Consider the following 14850-nt stretch of genomic DNA (forward strand, 5'->3'; position numbering starts at 1 on the left):
GATAAAAATTAAAATATAAAACAAATACTACATAAACTATTTCCATACGAATCCTATACATCACATTCAGTCGAGTAGTCGGAATGACGCACACAGTCCTTGGTTGTGGTGGCCGGTCGCCAGTGACCAAGTGACGAACCCTCGGAGGCAATCCGCGGCCAAAGATTAGTGCCACGATTGCAGTAGTAGTACGCGAAACATAGCCCGGGGTTTTGTCGCAAACACACAGAGGAACACAACTACCGTAACGAGATCGAGATTGCAATTAGCCCAAAACGGCTTCAGCTCCGCGACGATCAAGCGATCGCAAGGGATGGTGGTTCGGGTCGCACCGCTTGATGCAGATGTGGATGCGTCGGTGGCGAAGGTGAGAGCGATGCTGGCGAAGGATGCGAAGGATGACCGAGTGGCTGCAGTGGGAGCTGGTGGTGGTGGTGGTGGTGTTGATGAGGATGCCCATGATGATGGTGATGGTGATGAGGATGATGATGAAACGCTCCGGCACTTCCGGAGTGCAGGAAGTACGCCGGTGCGGGTAGTTTGCCGAGTGGCAACAGGAGCGGATGCACCGGAACGCCCGTGTAAGGAGTGCCGAGTGCTGCGGCGGCTGCTGCTGCTGCCGCGGCCACCGCCACTTGCTGCTGGTGCTGCTGCTGCTGATGATGCATGGCCGCGGCGTACTCGTTGAACGCCGTAATGTTGCTCATCAACTGTTGCTGACTTAGATGCCGGAGCTGATCAAGCTGCTGTTGCTGTTGGTGTTGCTGCTGTTGGTGATGGAACTGCGGTGCACGATCGGTATCATCGGAATCGGAGGAACTGTCCGGTTCGATCAGACTTTCGATCGTGAATGCTCGCTTTGGTTTAGCGTTTGGCGTAATGGTGGTGGTGGTGGTGGTGGTGGTGGCGGTGGTGATGACTGGCGCTCCTGTTGCTGGCGTTGCCACCGTTTTCCCCGCTGGCGATTCGGACCGCACCGAGTTGGCGGACGGCTTCTGCTGACCGGGCAGATCATCCGGTGGCGAAAGTGGCGGAGAGATCGGTGCGTACAGGACATTCGGTGGCGATGACAGGCTGGTACTTCCGATTGGTTCCGCCGGAACCGGACTGTAGTAGGCAGCCGAATCACCGTGGTGGTACGTGGGCGCCCCGTTTTGTGCCATAAAGAAGCGGTTCATGTTGGCCAGCGCGACAAACTCTTCGTTCAGCCACTCCTTGTCGGTCTGGTGTAGCTTGAAGCGCTTGCGGCGTCGCAACAGACTGCCATTTTGGAACATATCGAAAGCCTTCGGGTGTAGCGTCCAGTAGGCTCCCTTGCCCGGACGATCCGGACGCCGCGGTACCTTGATGAAACAATCGTTGAAGCTCAGATTGTGGCGCAACGAGTTCTGCCAGCGCTGCGTGTTGGTGCGATAGTACGGGAACCGATCGGTGATGAACTTGTAGATGTCGTTCAGCGACAGCATCTTCTCCGGCGACGACCAAATGGCCATCGCTGTGAGCGAGATGTAGGAGTATGGTGGCTTCTGATCACCGTACGATTCACGCGATGGTCGAGGCATTGTCACTGTCTTTTTTTTGTTGTTTTTTTTTTGCTTCACAGACAACACTCACTCCACCGCAAATTTCACGTCACGCACTGCGTCTTCTCACAAGTGCCAATGCACTGCACTAAGCTCCTTCCAAAGTAGCACGAATTGGCAGTGGTTGCTCCTTAAACACTCTACACTTTTCTTTAAAACACGAACTCCAAGTAAGCGACGGAAGGATGGATAAGTGCCTTTCCGACGACCGCGTGGTGGTTGTTCTTCAATGCTCTGTGGCCTGCTCTCGAATGACTCGGGTTGGCCGGTGGGTTCGAGAGAAAATGTTGTGAATCGCGCCTTAAGAACGTACGCCGAGCAGGACAACCACTGGTCCGAAAGGTAGACTCAGGTAGGGCGCAGGAACGAGATGAATGAGCGTTCGTGACGACGGAAACCGGTTCGGGTGCGTGCGAGCCATTCACAACGCTTCGCGTTTCCCCTACTGCCATGGCAAACGCCATGACAGAACAACGCTTTTCATTTTTTTTTGTACATTTTCCCCCTCGGTGGCCTGCGAGTTTAAAAAAAAGGCGGGGCCTGCGAGTTTTCGAAAAAAAGAAGAAAAAGGTTTCCAGAAGAAAAATGGAAGCGAATTGTACGTTTACTCCTTCAAATATTTGCCTTTTTTGCCAATTTTTCCTTGCTTAACGAGAGTCTCGTTTTCTGGTGGCGCTCGACGCCAGGGTCACTCCGATGGTTGGCTATACACGAGCAAGAGCAGCGACCTTATACATAAGGATACGGGACCCTCTTATGCAACGCACGGCGGGTTTGTGATCGAAGCAAGCGCCCCAACGCGGTCTGCAGAACCGGAATCCGGCAAATGTTGTAGCGACGTTGCTTAAGTAAATTACATGATTAATTATAAATTTGCCTGTTTTATCGGCCCATAATGATTGGTGGAAAATTTAATGATACTTCTCTCAGCCGCTGCACAGATTCTCGAACAAACGGCTTTATATGGCGTTCTTTTCTTCCTCTAACTCTAAGGTATCGTTCTCCTCATGCCTGAGAACGGTTAGCCGATTACTGGCGTGTTAATGAGATGTAAAGTTCTAGCGCTCCCCTGCTGCTGGCCAGCTCCATAAAATGTTACATTAGACATAATTTAGGTTGATTCCGTACCCCTCTTTGCTCCGCTTGGGACATGGGCTTGTTGTGGCCGGTGCCGTTGTGCTATCTTCAATCAATTTGCTTTCTTATAGCCGTTCCGCTCGGCGCAAAGCCCCCCTCATCTCAGATCGTACCGACCGTCCGGCGTCTGTTGAACATTAAATGGGTCTATTTGAATTACGGGCCCATTACCAGTGAATTTAAAAACAATTAAGGCGCACGGGAATCTAACAACTGGCCGCGCAGTAGCCACACCGCGCCGCGGTTAATTTGCTGATGCTGCTGCCCTTGTGTGTGTTCTGAACCTGGCCGATGTCGAACTTTCTTCCGTTTGCAACCAGCAGAAAAAAAAATACTGAAACATTATCACTTACGTCCTATACCGCCCCAGGGGCTCGTTAAGGCTCGATCCGGTGGATCCGCTTGGTTTTTTACAAATATTTAAATTGGCGCTTTGAGAATGCATCTTCTGCCGACAGCCGGAGCCTCTCTAAGGATGCTCATTTGTTTTCCATTAGTCGATTGGCCACAGCCGCTCGAACGCGCACCAACCGAACGCGAACCGGCATGTTTCGTTCGCCGCAAGAAACTCCACTGCCTGGTGGCCTCCACGGTGATGGTGGTCGGTCGGTGTTTTTTTTTTCTTAAGGTTTTCCCCAGATCACTATCCTCGCATCCATTATGCGTTCGTTCGTTCATTTTGCCATAAATGTGCATCGAATTCATTCATAACGAACACGAAACCACGTAACAGGTGCCAGGTACGTACTTGGTGGTCAGTTAATGATGAGTGGCAGAGGCTGGGGGAAAAAACGTGTTTTTCTTTCTCTCGGACCAAAGCAGCAGGAAAAAAAAATGAACCGAAAACAACAACATATTTAAGGAAATTCGCCAGCCTACCCCCTTGTTAACGATATGTCCTTAGCGAGTTCAATAGAAATCGCGAAAGGGAGCGACGACGCTGCACCTACCACACAAACCATCTTCTGGTTCCATAAAACGGTTGCCCACCACCACCAGTCGGGGGGAAAAACCCCGGGCGCGAAAATGGGAAAAGAAAAACAAATCACCAGAATCCATTGATGGCCTACCAATGGCGGCAAGGAAATCGAAAGATAAACAACAACTACGATGCGCATCCAGTGCAGCACTCTAAAAAGACGGAGGTAGAGGTTTGGTTTTGTCGTGCGTGTCGTCTACCTACCCTTCTGAGCAGCGCAGGCTTCTGATAACACACGGGCACTGACCATTCTCCTTGTGGTTCTGTCGCCTGTGTCGCCGAGACGAAAAAAAACTCTCTTTTTGAGCATAAAACAATGTTGCCACATTGGATGGAGTGTGTCCTCGTTAGAAGGGCCATAGGGGTGATGTGGCCACAGGGGCGTCAAGTAAGTTGATCATAATTACCTAACCGACACTTCATTGAGGGGTTCGCAGTTTTATTACCTCACCGTACCCGCCTCTGCGGCACAGTTTCAGTCCCTTTCCTCTCGCTACCAACCCTCAGCCGGCGCTTCCAAACCAAGATTATGTGTGTAGAAAGCCACAGGGACGAGGGACAGCCCGCACGTACGTACGATCGGCTGGCGCAGATTCATTCACAAGTTCCACCGACGCATGTGTCCACTCGACACTCGGATTCAGCTGCCCGGAAAGGAAACCGGGCGGATCCGTCTCGCTGCAAAATGTCCTCGCACCAAGAAGCAGAAGAAGAAGATGAAGACAAGGTGTAATAAATTATGTACCCTACATGCCCGCGTTGCCCGAGACCCATATTTCGGTTCTAATGGACAGGCGGCGCTGTGAAAACGAAGAAAATAGAGGATGCCAGAGGAGCAGGGTGGAAACAGCCTCAAAAAATAAAACAACAATCGCAAGAACAAAGGCCAGAGAGGCTGGCCATAAACACCGGTGCCGATGGCCGATTGTCCCGATGCATACCACATCCGGGATTGCATCCTCCGCGATCCGGTTCCTCCTTCCTCGGTCAACATCCGGTTGACCGTGGCGCACGGCACCCAAAACCATTGCCAAACCACACCGGCCAAGGGGGAGAGTGTGAGGAACAGAACATAAATTCCACAATACAAAACGCATTACTGAATCGAGAACTTTGCCCGAAACGAATGGCTCGACGCTCTTCGCACCTTCGGAACTCCGTTTCCCGACCGAAACAATGGGGGCGCACGCGTTCCGCACATAAGAAGATTTTGCGCCGAGGACCTCGATTCGATTTGAATATGAGCTGGGCGGAACCGTACCGGTACCGGGAGTGATTGTATTATAATGGTCATTGCATTGGGATCAAACACGAATTTTTGGCCGGATAGCAGCGGCTGGACCCCCAAATAATGGCTGGCTCAAGGGCAAATTCGAACATTTTGTAAAAGGAAAGCCCATTGTAGTTGCTCCACGAAAAACATGTCATGCGTCTCTGACAAAGGATGCCATGGCAAAGGAGCTCTTTCTTGGGTTTGAAGAGCAACACGAATCGAATTGAAATCGTTTACAAATGGACTACTTTGTTGTCGTACATTGAAGCAAGCGATCGAGATGGCCATAAGGGAGGCATTATGATGTTCCTACTGGGCGTCCTTTCCGTGTTTTTGTCATTTAATAATAGTGCATTTCGATGTAATTATGCTCCCGTTCTAAATTCAGTTACAAAATGTTAAACATTAATTGACAAATATTTTGATTTGAAACCACTTTCCCCTCCTTTAGGAACCATCAACGGATGGCCAGTGGTGGTGCCTTGTGCCAACCGTAGCTAATGCGACATTACACCGAAACTGCATTCGAATTGATTTCTTCCCTCACACCCTTCCACCCTTGTGTGTGCCAGCCAGCCGACCTGACCTCTTGTTACACGCCGCATCTAACCATAGCTAATCCGATGATTCGGAAGCTGTGGGGTGTTTGCAGCTGCGCCCGGCTGTGCCTTTCCGCCTTCTGGCATTTCCTTTTCTCCCTGACGAAGAGCATCTTCTACGGAGGGCTGGATCCTACGTGCTCCGATTTTCAACAGTCGTCAACTTCTAACGAACCAATAAAGTGACTCGAACCAATCGGATAAAGTTCGTTCGGCGTCCCTTCGTCGGCCTCTCGGGGAAAAGCTTATTAATCGAAGATCGAGAGTTGTTTCGTGAGTCATGCAGCCACCGGAATCACTTCACCACCAACAAAACGAACCATGTAAACAGGAAACTCCCAGCCCCCTTTTTCCCGTTCTGTGGCGTAAAACACGGTCGGTATCATCTTCCCATAGCATCCATCGCTCTGCCTCAGCCAATCAATCCGAATCGATCGTTCGAAATTGATTCAATTAACCGGGCTGATTGGGTGTGAAAGTTTCTTTGAAATTTTTCGCGCTTCCTACCGCGCACCGCGAAGAGAATCGACCTCCACCGGCACCGGCCATGTTCGGCCAGAACGGATGCTTACGGATGGGGAAACGGACCTCCCGGTTGCTGGTCGCTGATCGCCATCGCCACCGCCACCGTCGTCGTCGTCGTCGTCATCGAAAGCGCAATAACAATGGTGGTAACGATGGTGAGAAGTTTGATTTCCAATTTTACAGCATTCGTGGCCTTTTTAATGGCATTTCTTTTTTTTTTTGTATTTCCCTTCCAACCACCGGGGAGAAGAATCGTGTGCCACCAGGGATGCCTGGTCCGCGGTTTCCCACGTCCGACTGGGTCCCGTTTTTGGGGACGCTTTTTCTCGCCCAAGATCGTCGATGATTTTCATTGATTTTCCTGTTTGGTAAGCGTAAGCGAAGCAGCGCGGTTTGCCTTTGTTCTTCTAAACATTGTTTTCGGCTGGCCGGTCGGTGGGTGGAAGGGACAAGACACACTTGCTATGCTTTGGTTGGACGACAAATCTCTCTTCCCGATGCTCATGGACACACGCAACACTGGCACGAAAAAGGCAGCAGAGCAGGTTCCGGTTTAAATATTGATTAAAAAGCTAGACCGAAGGAAGACACTGGAGGAGCTCTCCTGCATCGCCACCCCACTGGAGGACAGTGACGTTGCGTGACATTACTTCGCACCCTCACGATCGGAGAGAATTCAGAGAGAAATCATCACGATCAAAACCATACGGTCACCTCCCGGGAAGGGAACGGATCGGAAAATCCGCTGGGAAAGGGGTTGCATTAGCAGCGCTTTTCACGGATTTCACAGCGACAGTGACAGGACAGTCGTTGTGTAGAGCGTGTGTTGTTTTTTTTTGCGCGCGCGATTGACATGGGAAAGTGCGCTGCGTTCGTAGTGTTGACCTAGAATTTGATGGAGGGTATCTTATCCGTTTTTTACTACCCAAGCCATCGCGTGACCTGTCCTCACCTGTTGTAGCTAAAAATGAGGCGAGACAAGATGAGCGATAAGAAATGGAATCAAAGTTCTTTCCGGTGATCGTGGTGTGTTAACAGCTTCTGTCGCTGTGTTTTTAACGCGTTCTTCTTGGTTAATATTGACTTTCTCGACAAATTATACATAAAAATGTTTATTAGTTTTAGAGATATGCACCGGGTTTTATGCTGTTAAACGCGATTTTTTCGAATCATGTTTTTCCAAATTTGTTGTGCAGCGAATTTGCATAAAATTTGGTTTAAGGATAGGTCAACAATGGTGCTGAAAACCTTTTGTGAAATAAAAATGTTTATAAATGGAAAAAAGACATCCAGGAAGATCGGGATCATGCAGAGAACGTTCTTGGCGACCATCAACGTCAATCAATGAAGCTCACGCCCAACAAATCCAAGATTTGGTGTTAGTAAACCGTCGATTAACAACAAGAGACCTTGCTGATGATATTAGCATTTCAAGATAATTCGTCAATTGAAATTTGAAAAATATTTTGGGACCCAAGCGCGGCCGAGCTCGAGTGGTACCGGCGATGGCTCCGTGACTTTTTCGCCAAAAACTCCACTCATGTCGTTCGAAATCCACCCTATTGCCCTAATTTGCCACTATGAGACTTCTGACTATTCGAAAAATTAAAAAAAAACCAGGCCAGGAACCCCATAAGTCAGGCAGAGGCATAAGATCATTGTATCGTTGAGGGATTACTTTGAAGGTGTGAAAAAGATTGGTGAAAGAATTCATTTAAGATATTTTCAAAATAAACCTAAAGTAACCACACGTCTTTTGGGCACAGTAGTAACTCGAACATCATCGGCATTACACACCTTTTTAACACACTCCACACAGTTGCCTTGTTTGACTTCACTCGTCGCATCCCACCTCATTTAGGTGGGTAGGAAGGTGTGTAATTAGGAGCAAATAAATGGGCCTCCCCGTGCCCTCGCGGCCCTTGGTTGCACTTTTGGCACATTGGTTTGCAAAAATGTAGTCGCCGCTTATCATCCGCTTACCGCTTCCTAGCTGCGAAGAAGGAAAGAAGGGTCGTTGGGCGTCGTCCTGTTCCGTTCGGTTCCCTTCATTAACTCCGCCACACCACCCGTCACCACCCTATGTAACCTGTGAGCAGGCCGGATCATCATCACTAGCAGCGACGCGCTTCAGAGGATGATAAAAAATGATTCTCAAAAACCGAAGCAAAACCTTTCAAAAACCAGCCCGTTGTTTTATGCCCGTTGACTGTCCGTCCGTGCGCTCGGACCAGACCGAAAAATATATGTGGAGGATATGAAAATAACAGATTGCGCCGTTGCTGGTGGTGTTGAGGGAAAATTTAACACAAGACCATCCCACACTCGAATCCCCGAAGGCGTGGATGGCGGGAGAGGAGAGGCGAAGGATCCGACGGTGGCGGTGGCCCTCGATGGCCGATGGCGGGTGTCGGTGTCCTTTGAACAAATATATGAAGGTGTTATTCAGGTAATTAATATCATGTTTATAGATGTTTGATGATCATCGTTCGCCTCGCTTTGCTTCGCTCATCGCTTCGCCGTCGCGTTCGCGTTCCCGGGTTTTCTTTCCCTTTCTTTGCTTCTTTTCCCTGCGTCTTTTTTCGGCTCTACTCTCACAAAACTACACGCCCCGCAACTCCGACTCCGTTGCCGAGGGCTGCAAGGAGCAAGAAGACAAGACAGGACGTAGCAGCAGCAACAAGGGCAGGCATTAAATTGGTGGCATCGGTTCGCCACGATTAAGGGGGGAAGCCGCACGCATGTGGAAGGAGTTCCTAAAGAGGGGGGGAACAGCACATCATCAGCGAAAGAGAGTGAGAGAGAGAGAAATAAAGTGGCGCGGATCAATTTGCGGCCTTGGCTTCGATGATTTGATCTCGCGAGAGGGGCCGGCCGCCTCAGTAAATATCTCCTGCGGTGCGACGATCGTTTCAATCTACAAGCCACAAGCGGCACTACTAGGCCCCCGGTCCCGGTCCCGGTCCCGGTGGTGGCCACGGCCCCGTTCGGTGCGTTTAGAATTGCGTTTGATGCCTGCACGGATGAGCTTTTGTCTCGTTAGTCGTTTACACCGCCACAGCCATTTTGCGGTCGGAATCTGACTTAATAAACCCTCCCCGCCAGGTTGGCCTCCGCCATCCCGCCACCACCCGCTGGTACAGCCAATAATCGAGATCATAATAATCATTTGTTATCTTTAAGTGTACTCAGCGACGCGAGATCGGTGCCTCGGTCCCCTTTTTTTGTATCCCCGATCCCCGTTTTTTTTATGTGTCTCGCGGTAAATGCTGTGATTGAATGGAAATGCTTCATGCGAGATGATTTAAATCCAAATCTTTGGTTCATGAAACACGTTGTTTAGAGTAAATATGTAAGGAAGGTGATGACAACGTATGATGATCTTCTGTGAATGATTCGTTTGCTCGCCGATAACACCCAAAGAGGAAGGCGTAATTCATGCAGAAATCCTGCGCTCACTGCACCAGTGGCAGTGGTGGTGGCCACAGTTTAATAAACCCATTACTCAAGGGTCGTTGGCATGGCCACCACCTCGGTTCCCCCTTAGCTTAAGTGAAATAACCGTCTGCACGGCTCGAAAAGGGGCAATCTGCAGCGTTTCTCCGCTCGGTGCATTAAGCCAAGGTGGCTGGAAATGTGTGGCTGTAATAAACTAAACCGAATAGCGCTCCGCACAACTCCACAGAACGCGCAAAATGATGCGCAATGCCCGCGCCACGCCAACCCCGAGAGTGCAAGGTTGACGAAGCCATTAAAATATTCGCTCGTAAACCACACACGTCGTGAGGTGCTGCTGCTGCAACGAAGCGAGCTGCATGTTCGTTGCAGAACGTCGTCGTTCCATCCACCGAGTCTAGCCGGACCGAGGAGGATGGAAATTGGCCGCAAAACCACCGCCAGATCATCGCCAGAAATGAAGCGATCTTCATGATTCGCGTAAATCAGCGTACACACGCTGTTAGAAGTGAGCCGCGGTTCCGCGTCAGAGTGACCGCGACTGACTGAATCGAACATGGCACTGTTCCGTGGGTCCCCGTGGTGCATCTCGGTGCACCGGGTCGCATGGACCGCAGGGGGCAAGTTAGAATTTTTCATCCATATGATTTATTGGCATCTGGCCGTCTGCTAGGTAGCGGATCGCCGGGGTTTCAACAAGTTCCTTTTTTTTTGTTTTGTTCCGCCTAGGACCCAGGGCAGAACAAGTGAGGCGCGTTCTCTTAAGCTTAGCAGCTTTAATGATCCAAAATATTTGTAGACAGCGAGTGCCACTTCCGTGGCGTGGCGTTCTATCGAAAAGGTCCCGGTATCGGTCAGTCCGATCGGAGCAGCTTAGCACCTTCGCACCAACCGGCATCACTATTAGTGTCGAATGGGGGCGTGGAAATGAATTGACCGAGCAGGTGAAGCTAATTTTGCTGTCAGCTCATGTTACGATCGACCTCGCAAGCTTTGACCCGATTCTGATCTTCAGTCTCGCCTTCAATTCTGTATCTTCTGCCAGCCGAAGCCATAAAATGGAGATCATATAGGAGGTGATCGAGCATGATTCGAGAGCAGCATCTTCGCGAAAGGAAGAAATTCACCTTATGATCGCGAATCAGAATGCCAATCCATCGATCTTCTTCTAGCTGAAGTGCTAGCAACTAGTTTATAACAAAACTAATAAAACAACGTTATGGCTAGTTTGTAACAACTCACCAGAACGATCTTCACCACGAAGGCCGAACGAACCGATCTCGAGTCCTCATAAAATTAATAACAAGCCCAAAATCCTGCTAATTGACCGGATCGTTCGGAAATTCTCTCGACAATTATCATTCCATCGATCAATCGATCGGGAACGCGTGGATCAGGACCGGTCAGGAGGACGGTGTAAAAGGTGTTTTTCAACAGAAATATAAAACAATCGTCAGAGAATCTAACACCTTTCGGGCATTTCGGTGGCGAGCGCACGTGTGTTAGCTTAGTGTCGTCTAGAGGCCAACCAAGGGGTTCGCCGAGGCGAGTAAATTATTGTAATTAGAGCCCAGCGCGGACCGCCATCTTCACGGAAGGGCCTCGATCCTTGGCGATAGACGGTGGTGGCGGCGGCGGTGACGGCTGGTACCACATTTGGCAACACAACACATTAACACCTGATCCCCGACCTGATGAGGAAGGACAGACGGCACCAACGAACGACCGAACCGGTGGGTCATTCGATTCGGGTCAAATTGCTGACGGATTCGATTCCCCCGAGAAAGAGCGAGCCAAAAGCTTAACGTGGTCGGTATCTGCGGCTGGTATCTGTGGCTAGCTAAGCCGCTAAGTCGTCCGTCCGGGCCCATCCAAGAGGCCGGCTGGTTCTGGTTCGGGTCCTGGGTTTCACTGCAGGTGTTAAAACGCCTGCAGATTCTCACCTTATTTTCGCACCTCTTTGCGTCTCGTAACGTGAAATATTAAATTATAATGCAACACGAAACACGAGAAACAGGCGAAGAAACGATCATCCTCACAACCAGATTACCAGGTTCGGTTTCAAACAGCACAGGACCTTGCCTCGCTTTACCTTGCCGCGTTCTGCTGCGCTGATTTGTAAGAATATTTATAAAAGAAAAAAAAAACCCATCCATCGAGATAACTGCGGGCCTCGTTTGCCAGCTTGCAGTCCCGGTCCAAAAGGGCCGACCCTTTTTACGAATCCGCCGATTCCACCGCCGCCGCCGCCGAAAGGCGAAAGCAAATAAAAGGCCGCTGGTTTGCGGCAAATTGAAGTCATGCTGGTGGTGGTGGTGGTGGTGGTAGCTGGTGGCTGGTGGACCAGTTTGATGGCAGGCACCGGCAAATCAGAGGCAATACTCCATTCCCGTCGACACCTTCCAGTCGGAGCATCTGGAGATGGCGAATTTCTTAGAAAACACCTCCATTACGGGTTTGCCGTGTTTGCTGGTTTGCATCAGCCACCGTTCCCCTGGGACGAAGCCAATTGTTTCGGTGCATCCTTTTGAAGAAGAGTTATCTGTCTTGCAGCATCTCGAGCATGCTGTTTCGGGTTTAATAAATTTCTCTTTCCTTCTGAAACCTGCAGTGAATGCCTTGTTTAAGAGAATATCGTACACGATCAAGCCTGATATTTGATTTACATCCAATAATTGGCGAGTGCTGAATGGCAGAGAAGAACGAGTGACGAAAAGAAGAAAATTGTGACTGTAACAACACATTTCCACGCTACATACAACAATACATGCTGCATCGATCATTAGAACTTCGCAGATGGAGGATTGGTGTGATTGGCCAACACATTGCTGACGATGTAATTCAGAAGAATTAGAAATAATTAGCTCTTCAATAAGAATACATTACACGTGCTGCATGCCACTAACCGGAACCACGGTCATCGCTATACCTCATCTGCGAACGGAACCATCCCGTGCGAAAAGCGAAATCCACGCAAATCAGCAACATTGTTCCTTCTTTAATCAAAACATCAACGAGCAGCATCAGCAGCAGCACGCTGTTCGTTCAGCATAAATCGATACTAAATATTTTATCGCAGCTCATCAGCATTTCGGGACCATCACCGGACCATCTCCGGCGTAGCGAGCCTTGCCGCGTTCTGCTCCGACAGCCCTGCGGAACGCTTGCGGCATCGCCTTTAATCATTGGGTGCCTGGTTGGTCGATTGATGTTTTATTGACTATTAAGATGGAAACAGCACAAACTGCTCATCATATCGTCACTTTCGGTTCGCAGGAACGAGCTCACACGCCAGCTCACCTGTACGTCGACCCGGCGCGGTTAGGTTGTTTAAATAAAAAAGCTGTTTGGCTGTGGGCCCCTAAAGCTATGGCGTGGCTTGACGAATGCATTTCGTAGCTCTGGGCGGATGAATTCTCAACCAGAGCATCGGTAAGCACCTCAAGCCATCCGTTATTCTCATCAACCAAGCATAAGATAATCGCGTAATGAGATTCTACGGCACCAGCACACATTCGGTGCCAGCTAGGTTGACAGGTTATGACCATTGCTGTGGCAGCTTTCGTCATGCGTTATTACGACCTTCTTGGGAGTTTTGTGACGATGATCATGGGTCGAAGTGAACAGCTTACTCCTTGCAATGCCATATAAGGAGAATAGCTTCACTCAGAACCCTTTAAGATGTGGTTGCAAAACGAAAGCTCTTTTGTTCGTTATTGCATAAAAGAAACGTCCATAACAACGATGACATCGTCACTTCATTCAAGTTTGATATGTTAAGAGCCTTTCGAGATCCTGATTAGGATATTTGTTCCATTTGGTTTATGAATGCTTGAATGTTGCTGCTTGACACTATGTCAAGCAGCAACATTCAAGCATTCATAAACCAGCTATTCGTCGTGAAATCCAGCAGCAAATCAATGAATTCAGCACTTTTAACCCATTCACCCGTTCAGTGTACAAATGGCTGAGATGTTATCAAAACACCGTAAACCTTTCGCTTCCAATGGCAGGTAAACATGAACCACAATCCTTCCGCTGCCATTCACCATTAAAGAGCCAACCCTAAATTGCCAGAAAAATCCTCGAAACGACCGGGCAAGGGAAGAAAGGTGTTCCCCGGTGCTTAATCCACTAAACTCGCTAAACGTTTTAAAGTGTCAAATCCCGGCCAGCGCAACAGCTCTGCTCTGCAAGGTTTGCCAGTGTCAGCGGGGGTTCTCGTTCACCTTTTGCCACTTCAACTCAGGGATGCAGCAACAGGGATGGAACCCTGAAGGATTCTGCTCCCTGCAGCCGAAGAAGTCGGATGCGCTTACGTTCCTCTGCTCTCGGCCTGTTTACGGTGTCGCGTGGTGCCAGTGTTAGTGAGTGTTGTGCCATTGTGCTACTGTGCCGTCGACGATCCCAGCACGGTTTCTCACGATCGTGTTGTTATCTGGTGGTCTCCGTAAGTGTTTTGTGCCAGTGAACTACCGTGTATCCCGTTTGTAGCGTAAAACCTACGCTAGGCGGGTCCCGTTAGTTTCCTGGCAGTGTCGGTGTGTGTGTGGTACGTAGCGTCAGGAGCTAGCGCGTAATCGTATTACGCTCTGCTCCTGCTTCGTTGCGTACGAGTAGTTTGGGGGCATCGTGCGCGGAGATTTGGCCTTGATCGCCGATCGTCGCACAGGGTGACCCATTTTTGTTCGTAGTTTGTCTTTGTTTTTTTATAATTTTTAGTGTAGTTTTTGATTTTTGTTTTTGTTGCTCGCCTTGTCATCTCACGCCTTCCCCGCCATGGAGTCTGACTCCGGGCCTGCTTGCAGCCCGGATGATGGCTTCACCGTGGTGTCGGGGAAGAGGAAGATCGGCGAGCCTTCGTCGCCCCCTCCCGCTGCAAAGAAAACGGCTACGTCCGCTCCGTCGGCGCAGCCAATGATGAGCAACCGTGTGCGAGCGTACCCGGCGTCCGGTTCGGGACCGTACACCGTTTATATCATGCCTCGTGAGGTGCCGTTGGACACGCTGGCGATCACGCGTGCCTTAACGGCCAAGTACAAGTCGGTGTCCGACGTATTTCGGGTAAAACCGAATAAATTGCAGGTCACCGTAGGCGACCGGAAGCAGGCTAACGACATTGTAGCCGACCAGGCCCTTACGTCTCGCTACCGGGTTTATATCCCCGGTAGTCGAGTAGAGGTGACCGGAGTGGTTGAGGACGTTGGAATCTCCCCGGAGGAAATCCTAAAATACGGATTGGGAGCCTTCAAGAACACGTCCTCCAAAGGAGTTAAGGTGTTGGAGGCGCGGTCACTG

General features: G+C 49.9%; 1 protein-coding gene across 1 annotated transcript; it reads right to left on the reverse strand.

Moving 5' to 3' along the window:
- LOC126579841 (fork head domain-containing protein FD4-like) lies at positions 1–1818 on the reverse strand. Its single transcript, XM_050243490.1, has one exon. The coding sequence runs from the start codon at positions 1560–1562 to the stop codon at positions 297–299; it is 1266 nt and encodes a 421-aa protein (XP_050099447.1). The 5' UTR covers positions 1563–1818; the 3' UTR covers positions 1–296.
- Positions 1819–14850: the final 13032 nt, after the last annotated feature.

Source organism: Anopheles aquasalis, chromosome 2 (genome assembly GCF_943734665.1).
Source record: "Anopheles aquasalis chromosome 2, idAnoAquaMG_Q_19, whole genome shotgun sequence".
NCBI classification, from domain to species: domain Eukaryota; kingdom Metazoa; phylum Arthropoda; class Insecta; order Diptera; family Culicidae; genus Anopheles; species Anopheles aquasalis.